Here is a 17953-nt window from a genome sequence, read left to right as displayed (position 1 = left end):
AACTTTTCAAAAAGTTTAATCCTAAAATAAATGGATATGATCCTACTGGTGAAACAAATGTTAATGGTAAATTAAATTGTTGTTTTTCTACTTTAATAAACTCATTATTTATACAATGTGTTAAGTAAACTGGTCTCTCATCAAATTGTGTTATTCTTACTGGTTTTGCTAATTTTTGTCTATATTTTTCTGGTACTAATTTTTCTCTTATGACACTCTTTGTACTCTCTGTATCTATCATAGCTATGGTTTGTATTTTATGTTCTTTTGCTAATTCTATTTCGTAATTTATAGTGATTAAAGAACTATTTTTTGGTTTTTCTATACTATGAACAATATTTCCTAATATTTCAGATTCTGCTGAATTAACTTCTAATAACCTATTACTATAACATTTTTCACATAATATTGAGTATGTATTGTAGTATTTATTTGCAACTAATTTATTACACTTATGACATTTTTCTGGCCAACCTAAATTAATGTATTTATATTCTTCTTCATGCTGTTCTTCTATGAATGCACACATATATTCTTCTAGATCACTATTTGTGCTATTTGAATCTTCCGAGTTTGAATCTATCATGTTAATACTCTCTATACTATAAATACTCTCATTATCACTTAAATTATCTAAACTGTATATTGATTGAATATCCTCATCTTCTTCTAACTTAAACAACTCCATCAAATGTACTTTTTCTTTCGACTGTTTACCTAATTTTGGACATTTAGGTCTAATATGTCCAGCTTCTCCACATGAATAACATTTACAACTACTCTTATCTTTTGGTGCTTTATATTTCCTAATCCAAGGTCTGCCACTTCTTTTTCTAAATTGTTTTGGAATATATTTTCTTTTCCTATATGTTCTTGAAGGTCTTATACTGAAATTCTTATGTTGTTTGTAGGGTTTATATGACTTATATTTCTTTTTGTATATTTTCTTATGCTTATTTTTCTTATGGCAACCATACTGTTGTGGTAAATCTATATTTTTACAACTCATGTAAAATTGCTTCCTAATTTGTCTCTTAGCCTTTATCTGACTACACTCTTGTCTAAGTATATCATATACATGTTGAATTCTAGGTCCTATAGCAATATCATTTTTCTTCGAATGCTTTTGTCATTCATTCCAAATCTTTTCACCTATTGATCCTTTTATTTTTGTCATATAAGTATCTAATAAATTAATATCACTAATTCTACCTGTTCTTCCTAAATATTTAAAGAAATCTGTGGTATACTCAGCTATATACTGTAAATCGTAAATTTGTAATTGTTTTAAATTTCTGATTGCTCTTATTTGTTCTTGTTCACTTCTGCCATCTAACCTATTATGATCTAAAAACTCTTGTTTAATCAAAGTAACAAAACCATCAATATTAAAATGTGTTTTAGCTGCCTGATGTTGTTCTGGATTTTGAACTTTCTATGACTGGAAATAATCAAAAACTAAAACATCCAAAGTATGTTCAAAGTAATCTAACATATTTTGTGAATTACTAAAATCTAACATTAATGCTGCATGTACGCAGCCTTTTTCCCATCTCTCAATTGTTCTTTCCCAATCTTGTGGATCTACATTATCTAAATTTAATATATTACCAGCTATATTAATTTGTTCTAACCCTCTCAAATATAGAATACTATTTTTTCTAGGTTTTATCATACTTTCTTCCATATAGTCTACTTTTGCTTTTTCATTATATTGTTCATTTGTTGATCTTAAAAATTGTTGATCGGTTCTGCTTGCGTGTCCTGGATTTTCTACTCCTGATGTACTATTTTCTTCTGCTGGATTACATTCTGCTTTCAATTCTAATAAATTATTATATTCTTTTGATCCTAAAATGTGTTCTACTCCTATTTTTAAGATTAAAATTTTCATTTCTTCGTCTGAAATTTTATGTAGTCCTAAATCATATGTCTTATATTTTTCCAAATATTGTTCTTCATCTAAATGATCAATATCTTCTATAAGTTTATCTACAATATGATCAAAATTTTGCTCAACTAAATTAATATCTAAATTATCAAAAACCATATGTATACTCTCACTTTCAATTTCACTCTCATCATCTTCTATTTTTTCTAGTTGCTTATAATTACTAAACCTAATTGTTGCTTGACCTGTACTAGTTTCATATATTTGTACTTTATCTGGTTGTCTATTTGGTGCTACTTGTAAATTAGGTAATGTCCACTGAGTTTCTTCTAAAAAGCTATTATCTACGGGTTTTGCTTCTATCATATTTACATGTTTACTGCCAAATGTTTGAACTAAATTTTGAAACTCTAAATTAAACTTATGATTATATCTATCAGACACTTTACCTATATAAATTAAGCTAATACACAAATTTTTATACTCTCCTTTCATATTATAATTTTTTGTTCTTATGCTCACTTTAATATATTTACTAAATTCATTAATCGTCATAACATAATTTGGAATACAATCTATAACTGCTATGTTTGAACTTAAGTCTACTTCAGCTGTTGCTATTGCTGCTTGTTGGTGATTATCCCATCTATCATCATATATGTATACTAAAGCTTTTGTACCTACTTGTGCTCTGGTTAATCCTGCTATTCCAATTAATATTGTTCCTATATGAATCTGACTAAAATATGATTTTCTCAAATGAGTAACTGCTTCTTTACTAATTAGATTAAGTGTGACTTCTTTATCAATACAACTAACTTCATGTTGACTGATGCTGCTTACAATTCTACTTTTGTTTTCAAATAAACCTAATTGATACAAGTTATATTTATTTTTTTGTGTTCTCTCAAAACCTCTTCGAATGAATTCTTGTGCTTCTTTTTCATTTGGATAAATATCTCATTTGGATAAATATCTTCCGCTCTAACTACTTCTTTTCTTTTTTTCCTAAAGAGTTCCATTTTCTATTATCAAAAGGATTTAGCTTAGGTCTTCTATTATTATTTGCACTCAAAGTTAAATTTTCTAATTTATCTAGCAAGGATGGTGGAAGTGATGAAGATGCGTTATGTAAAACTTGGTTTATTTCTGTTATTTGTTCTTCAACTTGATCTAATTTTTCAGCTAAACTTAAAACTAATTGGATAGTCAAATTATTTTGCCTAATGGGAATATTACTACTGGATACTTGTGTTGAAAAATCTGTTAATCCTACTGGTTCTTTATCTAATTTACTAATTTCTTTCAAAGCTTGAATATATTTTCTACTAGTTCTAGAATCTGTCATTAAACTAATAATTTATCTATTTTATTATGCAACTTATCTACTTGTTCACTTAACTCTTTTTGTACTAATTGAATTTTTTGAACTTCTGATTTTAGTTGTTCAACTATTTCTAATGATCTAAGTTCTACTTGCTTCGGCTTACTATCTATAAGATCAACAAGCTCTTTTATCTCTCTTTTGCTAGGAAACCTTTGAATATTTCTATTATTATCTTCTAACTGAGATGTAATATAGTCTAAATTTTGTCTAATTATTTTTATGGAGTTTTTCTGGAAATGTTCTAACAACTGGTTTAACAAATGATTATGCTTATTATTTTCTAATTTTATATTTTCTACTTGACTAATAATAAGATCTACAATAGTATTAGCTTGTGAATTTTCTTCACTGTGCAAAATATGATTATGCTTTCTTGATGGAAAATAACAAACTAAACTATTTTGGTCTAAAGTTATTTTTCTTTTTTGAGGTTCACTAATTTCTAAATTAATATAATCTATCATAAACTATAGTCTACCTTTCTCTAGGGTTACAGCTAACTGGTTTCTTAAAAACTTACTTTCTTCTCTCAATGTCTCTAAAACTTGATCTGTTGTTCTTTTTGCTTCTAAAACTTTATGCTGCAATTCTGTGTTATTATATTTACGAATAAATGAAAGATGTTCAAGATATCCAAGATAAAACTTTTGCTTCTTCAAAGTACTAATAATTCTTTTGGATATATATGCTAATCTTCTCTTTATGCTAGTTATAGTTGGATGTCTGGGACAATAAATACCTGGTAATTGTGGTTAACAGGGTCTACAGGGACAATAATATCTGTTGTTCATATACAATAAACAAATATGATATTAGTTGTATCTACGACTTCTATCCTCAAGGTACTTTACTATTATAATTATACTATTAAAATGTTAAACTAGGCTCTGATACCAAATTCGCAACGCATGCTCGGTTAAATAGTCGGATGACCATTATAACAACTAGACATAGAACCTTGCGCATGGAACTCGACATGTTTCAGCATGACGGCCACTTACAGTACAAGTATAAGGCCTTAACAGCTGAACTCAGAGGTACGAAGAACTCAGAGGTACCCTGGTTGATGTCCAGTTATTTGTATGGCAAACATTCAACTATAACAGAGTGCTCGAACAAAGTATGATCGTCAGTTTAACAGGTTAATAATATAACCACAATAGTGTTTCCCTGTTTTGGACTAGAAGTCTAATTAAACAAACACACTAAAGAAGGAAAAGAAAACTTACTTAAGACTTGGAGATTGCTTGAATATGTACACTTGAACTTTTATTGATATATGGAATGTTTACAGAGATGGTTGTTTACAAGAAAGTGATTACAAAGAAGTGTTTACAAGGATGCTATGAAGGCTACGAATGCTTGAGTGTATGGTGTTTTCAGATATTGAAAGATGTGTGTGGTATTCAGGTGTCTCCTGCATGGGAGAGAAAGCTCCCTTATATACACAAAGCTAATTCCTAAACAACAAAATAACTTTTTAATATTTACAACTTTTGGATAGTGACAACACACTGTTTTTGAAAGCTGTCTGAAAGACATGTGAACCCATGTTGTCTTGGTTGCTGTAATGTTTGCCACCTTAGCTTTTGCATGCAAATATTTTCTGAAAGTGTCAGCCCCACCATGTGAACTTAAAGGCTTGGCCAATTTTGTATGGATGTGTGAAGGGTAACCTTGGTAGTTCTGAAAACTTTTGTCCTTATGATTAAAAGGAAACTTTTCAAGGGCTTTTGGTTAGTTTTCCATTAATACTATCTATGTTATTTTTCTTTACTTGTAAATGAGAGATTTTAGATTCAAAGTTCGTGAATGATGAATTCGATACTAAATTAAACTTCCTATTGTGTGATTTAACCGAACTCATTCTCTTTTAATGTAAAATATATTTTTGTACTAAAAATAAATATAAAAAAAAATGAGTACAGCTAATGTCAACATATAGTCTTATTTACCCACACCACCTTATATTCCGACTCACAACTAAAAGTAAAAAAATAAAAATGCTCTTTTCTCACGCACCTGATTCCTAAAATAACCTCGATGCATTTTGTCTTTGATACAAAACAAATAAAATAAAACAAAAAACTGATGGAAATCTCAAAATACCTAGCATCTGCATCTGCTAACTTGCGCGGCGATGACGAACACCCTCTTCTCTCCTAAGTTCCGGACGAGGGGGATTCAAATTCTCTTTCTACTCTCTCTCTATTTTCCTTCCCCTCTTCTCTCTTGCATGCATAATGATTTTTATGCAAAGATAGTCTAATTTGCAAGGAAGTGAATTTGGTTGAAAGGGATTACAAAGATGGCAATGTGTGCAAAAGATCGCAAGTCAATCTTATAAAAGTTGAATCATCTTATCGAGTCTTTTATCGCACCAAAAGCTCGAATTTGTGTCAAATAGTCTTAATCGATTTCACCCCTAAAAATAAAAATTACAGTACAAATAAGTCATTGTTACAATATTATTGTCACACAAACTTTATGTAAAGACTAAAATATTAAGTATGAACAGACTAAAATATTAAGTAAGATACATGAATCTGTTGTGGCCTATTTTACGAAGGGAGAGATGGCGCGACAGAGAGAGATGGAGAAGGGTTTAAGGAATTTTGTATGTTATCCCTCATGCTTGTGCCTTTATTTATAGTAAACATGATATGATTTCTTGTCTTGCACTTGTCTTGCAAGTATACAATCATGAAGGGATAAGATCTTCTAGTATCCAAAATACAATTTACTAGTGATTTACATAATCACACATGTGATAAATATTATCACAATAGAATCCATTCACGTCTGAATACTTGGCTTATTCCCAATTATGTATTAATAGACAAACCAATAAACTCGTCATCAAGACTACTTAATGGGGCACCTTCGTAGAAGGTGGTGTCCGAGTTCTTGAGTTGCAGGTCGATTATAGTCTTGAGCTGCAGCTCAATTATATTGTTGAGTTGTTTCCCTTGTTCTTCAATTCGCAACTGTAAATTTCGTTGAATCTACATACAGAAAAAGTTAGTTAAATAAAATTTTTACGAAGATTAAAATGTTAGATTGTTATACAATTAACAATTTTATTTCAGAATTATACACACACACACACACACATATGTATATATAATTTGGGAAGACACTAAAAAAGATCTCATGAATGTACCTCTAACTGTTCGTGAAGATGCTGTTGGACATCTAATTCAAGTTGGATTGCCTTTTTGATATGCAAGCCACTATCAAAACAGTTCACATCATGTACAGGTTTATAAGAAGCTAGTGAACATAACAATGTGAATTGAAGAACAAAATAACAATCAGGTTTAGCATTACGTTTCAACATCGAGTTGGGGTTCAACGTTCGAAGTAGTTCTTTTCTCAGATTTTCCTACAATAGACAAAAAGTGTCACTTAGATCATAACTAATGGTAAAACAGCCTAAACCCTAACTAATGCTAAAACAAACCCTAAACCTAAATTTTAATGATCTGATATTTACCTTTTGCAGAGCCGGGTGGGTATTCTGAATTTCGGAATTTCTACAAGATGAATCAAAAGGAAAAGAGAAAGATGAATCACACTTTTGGAGAGCTTAAAATAAGAACAAGAAATAAAAGATATAAGGAATTGCTTAATACCTGCAAATGACTTTTGACATGAAAGATGGTTAATCCATCTACATTCATCAACTTTAGTATTGACTTGGGTGGTGCTTCTACAATGAATCATTCAACATTTATACATCAATTGTTATTTCATAGTAAACTACACAAGACCATACCAAGTTACTTACTGTAAGCACCCCCAAGATAATTCACACACTCAACGAATTTTTCGTGAAGATCTTGAGTCCATTGAATTCGTGTTTTACTCAAGAGTATATGTCTAGTTGAAGGGGAATAACCATAAGAAGTGGAAACAAATTTACTGATATAGTCATGGCTTTGTTGAATTCTTTCTTGGCAATCAATCTTCTGCTCATTCATTTTCAAAGGAAAGAAGTTGAAATCAGAAGTTTCAAACACCTTAATAAAAATAACAAGTAGAAATTGGAGTCCAGCTTGTACTTAATGTTCTTGCCCAACAACAGAAAACCCTATAAATATACAATTTTTTAAGAATACAAATACCACCGTTTATTCCACAAGACTCCAAGTGTAAGATTTGAATATAAATATACATAGTTGTATTGTAGTCCATTTGATTATTCTTAAAAGAATATATAGATACGACCAATGCTTATTGATAAAAGAATATATAGATAAGACCAATGCTTATTGATATTACCAAAGTTGAAAAAATTGAGAAAATAACAACTTTTCTCATTATAAACAAATGTGCGAATAAGAAGAATTTAGAATCATGATGTTTTTCAACTTAGGTATTGTCCCAATAATAAAGTTTCGAATCATCATGTTTTTCATTGTTCATTTTTCGAACAACTTAGTAATTCCAAACTATTGAAGAAAAATTAGAAATTATGATTCTTGAAATTACTAGAAAAGTTCATGTAAGATTATATTAATCTAAAGCCAGAATAGTTCATATATTTTTCTTGTAAACTGAGTAATAGTTTTGTCTAATAACAAAAAAGGGGTACTTTGATGTAGGCCCAAAAATTTGAGCGTTATTGGATTTAGACTCAGTTTGGTATTGTTTTTTTTCACCTAAAACTGCTTCACTTTAAAGTTAAACAGTAAAAAAAATGTTTGGTAAAAATAAAATATACTGCTTATTTTAAAAGCAATGGTCTCCAGACAACAGCTTTTAAAAGCAGTCTATAGGTTGCTTTTAAAAGCCGCTTTAATAAAAAGTGGAGTTGAGCTTTTAGAATATTTTTTAAATCATGTAATAAGATCATTAATTTTAAACAAGTACATTATTTATCCTCCTAGACATTGTTTTTACACTGTTTTTTATACTCACAACACTTTTAAAAATACAGAAAATACAGTTTATCAAACGTTCAACTGCTTTATTTTGTAGCTGATTATTCTTAAAGCACAGGAGAAGTAATTTATTAAAAAAACACAGTAATCCCAAACTGGGCCTTAGTCCAGTGTCCTACTTTTCTATTTTAATTAAACTTCTTGATTTATGCATCTTTATTCCCATTTTTATTTTGAATATTTAAATATGAAAATCTAACCACTTTTTGGAAAAATAGTTAAAAGAAAATTTATATGTCATTATACATGATACCTGTACCATAAGTTGATTAAATACATTCAACATGTGATGGAGGTAGAATATATGAAAATAAATAAAAGATAGTCCTCCAAATAAGAGAGAACATTTATCACAATTAAATAAAAGGAAAACTAATGAAAATGGTTTGAAAACTTTGAGTTTTAACGATAAGGACAAAATAAAGAGTAAAGTGAATAGTACCATGATTGACTTTTTAGTATAAAATTGTGGCTTTTGGTTAAAGTGAACAGTATCATAAGTTTTTTTTTTATTAAAGTTTCCTTAAATAAAAGGATAATAAAAATAAGCTAATATGGATACTCAATGTACGGACCTAACCCAACAAAATGGACTAAAGCGAATAATGACCTAACCCAACAAAGTAGCTAAATACAAATATTAGACTAATAATTTGTTGTAAATTTACGTGTCATATTCATTATAGTAGTGGCATTTGTCCACAAAGATTATAACATGTTAGTCCGAATCCTAATTTGACAATTGTCGACCTTGTATGTACAAGAATTGGAATATTAACATGGCATCGTCGATCCGCACATGCTTTCAAGAAACAATGCTTGGTAGTTATATGTATACAAAGGCTTCATTACTTTTAGTTTTATATCCAATATGATATATGTTTGTACCCAAAATCTTAGTTTTTTTGAAGCATGTCTTCAAATAATTTAGCAAAATGATCAATCGAATAGGTGATTAACCATAGACATGGGACAACGTCTTATTTTTTGTTTCTCTTTCTTTTGTCTTTATATATAGATACAGACACACACACGCACACACATACACGGACCATGCATGCTTTGCACCCATCTCCAGAACTTTGGTGAAGCAAGAAAACGACAAACTGTTAGGTTCTTCTCTTCCAATAAGTGTGGCAGCAAAAGGTGTGTTTGTGTGGTGTTTTGTTTTTCAATTTATCTAAATTGAAAAGCCTAATTCCCTTCTCTCTGAAATTGATTTCGCAATATGTGAAACCCACTCCTTAGGTCTAAAGACCCCATAGGCCAATACGATTACAATTTAATCCTTCTTTTTCACATGTGTGCCCCATGCCATAGGAGACATTTCATTTGGGCTTGCCGCACACCCCCCTTGCAATTGGGCTTGGACCCGGTTCGCTCCTTATTTTATTTGTTTAATTAATTCGATCTTTCCTTTCGGACTAGGTTTTCTTATTTTATTTTAGTTCATTAACCAACAATAAATAGAAGGCCCAAACTAATTAATAAAAAATTAAACATTTAATATAAACCATTTATATCAAATTCAACTTTCATCAATTTTATCATTCGATATCATTTTTGTGACCTTGTGGGTTCTAACTAAAGCTAGTAGTGGATAATTCGATTAATCAAATTAATCTAAGTTTACATAATTAGAAACCATTCTAATTCAACCTTATAGGATTATCCACAAACCGAATAGTAACGTCTAGTAATGACTTTCAACTATCCAAATTAGTTAGAATATGTTTGAATTCATACAACACATATTGAGAACCTTAGTTATGGTTACAATGCAATTCAGTTCCTCTGTCTACTGTATTCTGCTCATATATTTTAGATCATGGAACATTTTTCAAACTCTAATTAGGCATGAATATGATCGCCATGATGTATCTCTTATTGCTTTGGCTAAAGACTTCTGGACATAGATCGTCAAGGGGCTTATGGAATATAAACCTTCATGATTACCTAGAAGGTGACTGATAGAAGCATATTTATGCGACTGAGTTAGCTTGTTCTCATGCATTTATGTTGTTATTTCTTAGTTAATTATGTATTTTAAGCTATTTTGGTGTGTTTGTAGGTCCAAAGGGTTAATGTGGCAAAGAAGTGCATTTTGGAGCATTTTGGAGCATTTTGGAGCATTTTTGGGCATGGAATGGATAACTTATGCTTGGAGCAAAAGGAATGGATGAAATTTGAAGTTTGTGCATCATCATCTCCCAATAAATAACCATTTTGGCACACTCATTTCACCCCAACACATTCACCTACCACTACATCCACTCATTTCACCCAACACATCCACTCATTTCTACCACCCAACACATTCACCTACCACTACATCCACTCATTACCACCACCCACTACATCCTCTTCCTAGTCTATAAATACATTCATCCACCCTTCATCAAAAGGGATCAATCAAAACACATCCATTCATCTTCACATCCATTCCTCCATACAAATAAATCTTCAAACACTTACCAACACCTTGTGCCGTAGCAAAAGAAGGGAAGGAAAGTGCTTGGATGTGCTTGCTATCCAACTTGGATCGTTGGAGCGTTTAAGTGTTTTCTTTCTTTTGTTTCCAATGTTTAAATTCATTTTACTTTGTTTTGTTGTGAAGATGAGTGGTTAAACCCCTCTTGGCTAGGGGTGATTTCAAAGCCATGATTATGTGTGTAATATGATTTGATAAATTCCAGTTATGAACTCTTGAATCGTAAATGCAATTGGCTTAACTATTTGATTGATAACTTATTTGTATTTGTTGATTAAGGGTCGACACTTAATTGGCATGCATAAATCCGTTGCTAGAATATAAGGAAGTTTCACATAATCGTTACAAACTTATATTCACATGTAGTGAAGGTCGCTTATAAACGATCGGGTTAAGTTCAATTCCTAGCATGAGTGACATGATGTCATAGTTGCAAGTGCTTTGTCAATGCTTATGATTTTCATTAAACGTAATGATCTTTGATTGTATCTCTATTATGATGTCATGTAGGGAACTTTAGAAGAATGTTTTGGGTTGTCGAATGATGTCATCCAATCCAATAAAACAAGGAAAATCTAAGAGTTAATTAGTGATGTCACGGTTAATTTGGAGCATTGTTATTCATAATTCAATGAAGTAGTAACTGGAAATCAAGTTATTTGCATGCATGTCATGTGTGGAGAAAAAACCTCTAGCTATCCCATCCATCATCTTATTTCTCAAATTTATTTTACAATCTGTCTAATTTTTCATATTTGTTTGTTTGTTTGTTTCAACTTCATCCAAATCAAAACCCCCCTTTTAGTTTCTTGTTTCAAAGTGTTTCAAATATGTTTTAGTTTGTGTTTTTAAGTGTTTTGATTCAAGTAAAAGTCAATTTTCGTCCAAAGTCATTCCTAGTGTCTAGTTTAAGTTTATTTGGTTGTTTTAAGTTGTTTTGAGTATTTTAAGTTTGCTTTGAGTCTTGAGAGTCTTATTAAGTGTTTTTAAGTTTAGTTTTATGTTTTTGAGTCAGTTTAAAGGTTATTAGCAAGCCCTCCTAATCCCCGGTCCAGAACGATCCCTACTTATACTTGTACTACAATTGTCAAAAGAGGGTTAAATTTGTGTGCTTATATATTTCGCATCAGTGACAGATTCCTTATTGTGCATTCATGTATCTCCATATTGATGCACATGATCTCGAACCTCACATTATAGCGCTCCACTATTGTTTGAGGGTTTCGATGCCAGACTAAAGATCACATTCATGATCGAGATAACCAGTGATGCCTCAGGTTTAAGATCTATTTACATCCATAACTTAGAAGTGTTGTATGATTGATAAGTAGGTAATCTTCTATTCATACACTTCTATAGTTAGTCATTGTTCAATGAACTCGATCTCATAGAAGAGCACCTTTACGTCAATTGCATGTCACTATATGCTTAGTCTGAGACATACTACTGAATACGACATAAATCGGCCTTTGTGGATGTTCGATAGTCATTTTGATCATCCTATGGCTAGGAAGATAATTTAGGACTTAAGATTTGTAGGATACATATCTCATGATTGAAACGTCTTTGGAATCCCGTCCCTACTACTTAAGCTATTCCTTGGACTCATCCCAGTCAATAACGAACCTTCCTAATCCGTTACTGGGTCATCCGCTCAATTGCTGGGTGTTATCACTTACCTTTTATTGTTGATTTTCCGACATTGGGTTGCTACGAATAACCAGTTACACGTTGCCACTTTTTGGGCATACTCCAACACATTATACCTTAACTGAACGATCATGAACTATATACCATAAATGAGTTTAGTACTAGCTTCTTGATACTCACAGTTCAAAGTCGGCATAATTTTCTTTTTGCATTATAAACTCGCCTGAACGGTCAATTTTGTCTTTTAACTTCACCTTGGTTGATTGTAAATTTTTCAAATTGGCTTTGTCACCTACAACCATGTCAATAGAGGTTTCAAAAGAATCGATACTTTGAATTTGGTTGCTCATAAGTGGGTCTTCAACCTTTTGGAGCTCATGGGAAATCGCTTGCAAAACTTCTTTCTCATTATTATTCTCTTTTCTCATATTCTATACCACTTAAGAAAAACTTGACCTCGACTTCCCTTTTATTTGAGATGCCTCTTCCTTGGTCGTTTGTAATTCATCTTCTTTTGGGTTCCCAATTGCAACCAATTGCAACCACTTGTAAAGCTTCTTCTTTCAGAACATCTTCACCAATCAAAGTAGGACTTTCAACAGGTACAACGATTTCGTTTTCTTCAATATCTTCCTCTATCTTTTCTTAGCATACCGGATCATCAAGAAATTTTTTCTTCACTTATTTTTCTTTAATAATAATGTTTTCCGTTCTTAAAAGATACAAATCATATTCAAATGGAAACTCATACATTAACAATAACTTTGTTCATCTACGTTAAGATCGGATAAGATTTTTTCCTTCTTCTTTTCGAGTCTTTTGAAATCAATCCCACCAAAAAGAAATATTTAATACTCCCTTTAAACGAAAAGCAGTTATCTTTCTTAAGTTTCTTCACTAGAAGCCCTTGATGTTTATTTCGGAGTTTCACTTTCGTCTTTGTACTATATTTTCTATTACGTTTCATTCTTGTGGTTTTATTTTGTTAACCTCTATGAATCCAATTTGTCAGATGAGTATCATACTAGATGTAAGAGTCTATTGACTACATTAAAGAGAAGCAGGTGAGGAGTTGAATGATAAAGGCACTTTTAACCCATTTTTGTGAATGCAACTATTCATCATGTTCTATTGGCCGAATTGCATCACTGTCGTTTATTAGGAGTTTTACTTTCATCCCTATATATAATTTTTTTATATTTTGTTAGCATCATTACTCAAACATTTCCAATGAGGCAAAAAACAATTTCTAACTTGGAGTATTCAATGAGTAGACGTGCACAAACATGGGTAGAGATATCAACTTTGTTGATGGATTAGACTAAAGTAAAATAAAAATGAAACTACAAGGAAGAAAATGTAATAAGAAAACTACTAGGACGAAAGTGAAAATTGCAGTAAACTACAAGGACTAAAATGTAATATGGCTTTGTCTATTTCCCAAACTACACATGCAACCTTGGGAACTCCAGTTATGACGATGGAAAAGAGAGAAATATAATTCCATCAAATTTGCAATAATTAGTATCCATTACCCCGACACTACAAAACATTACAAATTTTTGTGTTTTGTTTCTTGGAACTGCCGGTGAAGTGCGAAAAGGAAAAGTATAGATTGCAAATTTCACCAACGTAGTGGAAGCAGGATTAATAAAATAGCGTGCAATAATCTTATTGAGTCTTTACCAAATTACAAAATTATTATTATTATTAAGGGGAGTGGGAGGATAACGGAACTAGTAAAACATTATCCTATTGACTCTTCCATTGGACCAAAAGCTCGACGGAAGCTGTGTCTGAATGTGTCCCTATCGATTCCACACACAAAAAAAAAGTTCACAGTAAGCCATTGTTACAGTACTGCCACACAAACTTTATAAAACAAGAAAAAAAAGAGTCGTTCTGTAGGATCATATCCTTTAAATGGCATAAGATCAATGTATGACTGCCAGTCAATTGATTGTAGTCTTCTCTATCATCTTCCAATTTGTGCTTTCTTTCTTACTTTACCAGTAGTATCATTTAAAGTTCTTGATTCTGCTAAGGGACTGAACTTTTTGAGGACTTAGAAACCGTATGAGTTCCGTTGTTGTGTGAAGAATGACAGACTAATTATCTTTTCAGGGAGAACTTGTCCTGGAGGGAAAACTAGAACCTTCAGGAGTTGAAAGCTGATCAGTATTGTCGAGACTATTTGATGGGGCAGCTTCATGGCATGTGACATCCGAGTTCTGAGTCTTCAACGGGTTACTAGTTGTTTGTTGTTGCAGATTGAACATCTTCCTGAGCTGCTTCCCTTGTTCTTCAATTCGTAACTGTAACTTTCGTTGAGTCTGCATATAGATATAGTTGAATAAATTTTGTAATGAAAATCGGAGTATTAATATGATTTACTACTAAGAAAACTATTTGACAATTGTATATATAACTTGAGACACCACTAAATTGGATCTCATGCATGTACCTCCAATTGTTCGTGAAGACGTCGCTGGACATCTAATTGCAGTTGGAGTGCCTCTTTAATTTGCAAGCAACTGCGAGAAATATTCACATCATAGGTTTGTAAGAGGCTGGTGGACAAAGCAGTAAAGAGGAAAACATGTTCATTTAGAATTGTAACCGTAAACTAAAAACCAAAACAACAATCAGGGTAATAAGATAGGTTACGTTTTCACATTGAGCTGGGGTTCAACATTCAAAGTAGTTCTTTTCTCAGATTTTCCTGCAACACAAGAAAAGTACTCAGATCAGAACTATTGGTAAAACAAGCTAAGCCAATTGACCATTAAATTTAATAGACACTTGTAGTTTGTAACATGAAGGAAAAGACTTATTCACAAGGAACGGGTGTATGATATTTACCTTCTGCTGGGTCTGGTAGGTATTTCGCAATTCGATATTTCTACAAGAAGAATAAAAAGGAGAGGGAGGAAAACAAATCACGCTTTTGGAAAGGAAAAAAGCCAAGGAGAAATAAATTTTCTAATGGATTCCTTTATACCTGCAGATGACTTTTGACATGAAAGATGGTTAATCCGTCCAAACCCATCATCTTCAATATTGCCTTCGGTGTTGCTTCTACAAAACCAACAGATAAGTCAACATACAGACATCAACTGTTTTTACATAGTAAATTAGACATGTTACTTACTGTCAGCACCCCCAAGACGATTTACACACTCAACGAACTTCTCATGAAGATCTTGATTCCAACGAATTCGTGTTTTACTCGAAAGTACAGGGCTGGGTGAAGGAGAATCACCATAACAATCGGAAACATGTCCGGAGGAAATTCTTGGAGGCTGCTTTCCTTGCCCGGAAAAGAAGCTCAGTTGTGTAACCGGACAAGTAGTGAACGAATTACAATAACCCTGTGAACAAGAAACTAGCCCGTATTCATATCTTGACGGAGTGGTGGGGCATTTGAAAAATCAATGCACAAAAAAGCAACAACCAAAAAAGATGAATTTCTTAGATAGAATATACATACTACTTGATCCTGATTTTCTTTAGAAGGAAGGGAAAAGGAGGGTCTTCTAACTGTAGTAGTATTATGATTTCCATGCAACTTATTTGATTGATGTGTAAACAGCATACTGCCTGACAAATCGCTTGCTGGGATTTGATTACACTTCTCTGAGGATTTATGGTATTGATAGCTGCTGGGTTGAGATTTCACAATTGATTGCAGGGTGTTTCTGATGTCGAAATTCGGAGCTTGCTCAGATGAATTCATGGAGCTGTAGCTTTCATTATTAGATTGGCCTGATGGGAACTGAGGATTCTGACCAGCTTGAGAGTCATACTGTGGAAACCCCCCCATATAGAGTTCAGTTGCGTAGAAAGCTGAAACGGGCGATTCGAAGCGGCTGATAATGCTGCTGGGAGTTTTAGGAGGCCCAAGATTTTGAAGCAGTGACACTTCATGATCCATGGTGGGTTGCTGAACCCAAATTCCCATGTTGTTCCAAGCCTGCTGTTGCTGCTGACCAAAAATTTGACAAGACTGATTACCAAGTTCAAAACTGCACTCACCGATTAATTCATGGCTTTGTTGATTTCTTTCTTGGCAATCAATCTTCTTCTCATTCATTTACAAAAGAAAAGAAACTGAAATCTCTGGATTTCGAAACACCGTTTGCAAGAACAAGAACTAGAAATACTACTACTTGTACTCAGTGTTCTTGCCCAACATCAGAAACCCTATCAAAATACAATTTTTTTTCAGAAAAAAAAAGAGCAATGTTAAATGCAGATTTATGGAATACAAATAACAACATTTATTCCACAAGGCTTCTAGTGTAAGATTTGAATATATATACACACAGAGTAGTATTTTAGTCCTTTGAATTATTCTAAAAAGGATAGGTACGACCAATGCTAATTGATATAATCAAGGTAGAAAAACATTCAGGACAAAAACAACTCTTCCCATCATAAATAAATGCGTGGACAAACTATGTCCTAAACCTAATAGAGGGGGGAGGGTTAGAATTATCATTTTATTTTTTGACACGTCAAATAATCATGCTTGCTGTGTCTCAATCAATCACCAGTAGAATAAAACAGAAAACCTCAAAAAAAACCAACTGGATAAAGGGTATTAGACGACAAAGGTAATGATTCCCAATGTATATGTTACTATTTTGTCGTTAAGATTTGGAATTGGAGAATAATTTTAAGACGGCATCTCTGTCTACTTTTAACTATATGAGATACTGGCATAAATTCACAAATCAGATCTATGGTTATTGTTCTTGCCATGGATATGAATGAAAATTGAAAATCACTTTTTAGCCACCCCTGAAAGATGAAATTAAAAAAAATGTACCCATATTTTATCTCAAAAGAAATGTAAGTTTATTAATCCAATGTTCTGGTCAAGCTAAAAAGATTCCAAGAGAAAATGCATCATGTAATTGTGGGTATCTAAAATTATGATCTCAGAAGCCATTTAGTACTACAGTTTAGTGATATTCCTCTTTAAAGTTGTAGGTTCGATTCTCGTCAAAGGTGAACTTGAATCATGTTATTGTTAACATATTGTGAAGCTTAACCCCTTCCCCCACTCTCTTAGTGTGGATAATATGTTTGTTAAAAAAAAAATGATATTATTTACACTAAAGGGGAGGATGGTCTAAGCCTCACAGTAGGCTTGCAATAATGTAGTTCAAATTCGCATTTGGTGGGAATCAAACCTCAAACCTCTCACTTACAAGCGAAGAGGAATATCACTATACCGTAGTACTAAGTGACTAGTGTAAATAATATTGTTTGTTCAAAAAAAAAAAAAATTAGAATCCCATAAATTAGAGTAAATTGTAACAATGGTCCCTTAACTTTAATTCAATTGGAGCAATGGTCCTTCAATTAAAAATCCATTACCATTGGTCCCTCAACTCATCAAAACGTGCATCTATGATCTCTCAACTAAAAATCCATTTACCATTGGTCCCTCAACTTTAATCTAACTGGAGAAATGATCCTTTAACTTTAACCCAATTGGAGCAATAATCCCTCAACTTTAACTCAATTGTAGCAATGATCATTCCAATATAACTCATTTTAAAAAAATTATGATGAAGTTA

At 32.2% G+C, this 17953-nt stretch overlaps 1 protein-coding gene and 1 pseudogene across 3 annotated transcripts; both read right to left on the bottom strand.

Annotated features, from left to right (window-relative positions):
• Nucleotides 1–6473: 6473 nt before the first annotated feature.
• Nucleotides 6474–7261, bottom strand: LOC126592020 (myb family transcription factor PHL5-like; annotated as a pseudogene).
• Nucleotides 7262–14012: 6751 nt separating this feature from the next.
• LOC126592018 (myb family transcription factor PHL5-like) lies at nt 14013–16792 on the bottom strand. 3 transcript variants are annotated; one of them, XM_050257770.1, is made up of 7 exons: nt 15856–16792; nt 15526–15736; nt 15367–15443; nt 15228–15267; nt 15033–15087; nt 14830–14899; nt 14013–14698 (listed from the first exon to the last, which is right to left on the bottom strand). In XM_050257770.1, the coding sequence occupies exons 1-7, from the start codon at nt 16456–16458 to the stop codon at nt 14486–14488; spliced, it is 1269 nt and encodes a 422-aa protein (XP_050113727.1). In that variant the 5' UTR covers nt 16459–16792; the 3' UTR covers nt 14013–14485. The 3 variants fall into 3 exon arrangements, with proteins under 3 accessions (XP_050113727.1, XP_050113728.1, XP_050113726.1); XM_050257771.1 differs by having other exon boundaries at nt 15628–15736; XM_050257769.1 differs by having other exon boundaries at nt 15517–15736; nt 15856–16790.
• Nucleotides 16793–17953: the final 1161 nt, after the last annotated feature.

Source organism: Malus sylvestris, chromosome 12 (assembly GCF_916048215.2).
Source record: "Malus sylvestris chromosome 12, drMalSylv7.2, whole genome shotgun sequence".
In the NCBI taxonomy this organism is placed as follows: Eukaryota; Viridiplantae; Streptophyta; class Magnoliopsida; order Rosales; family Rosaceae; genus Malus; species Malus sylvestris.
Note: the sequence above shows the minus strand (reverse complement) of the source record. Positions and strands in the feature narration are given on the sequence as shown.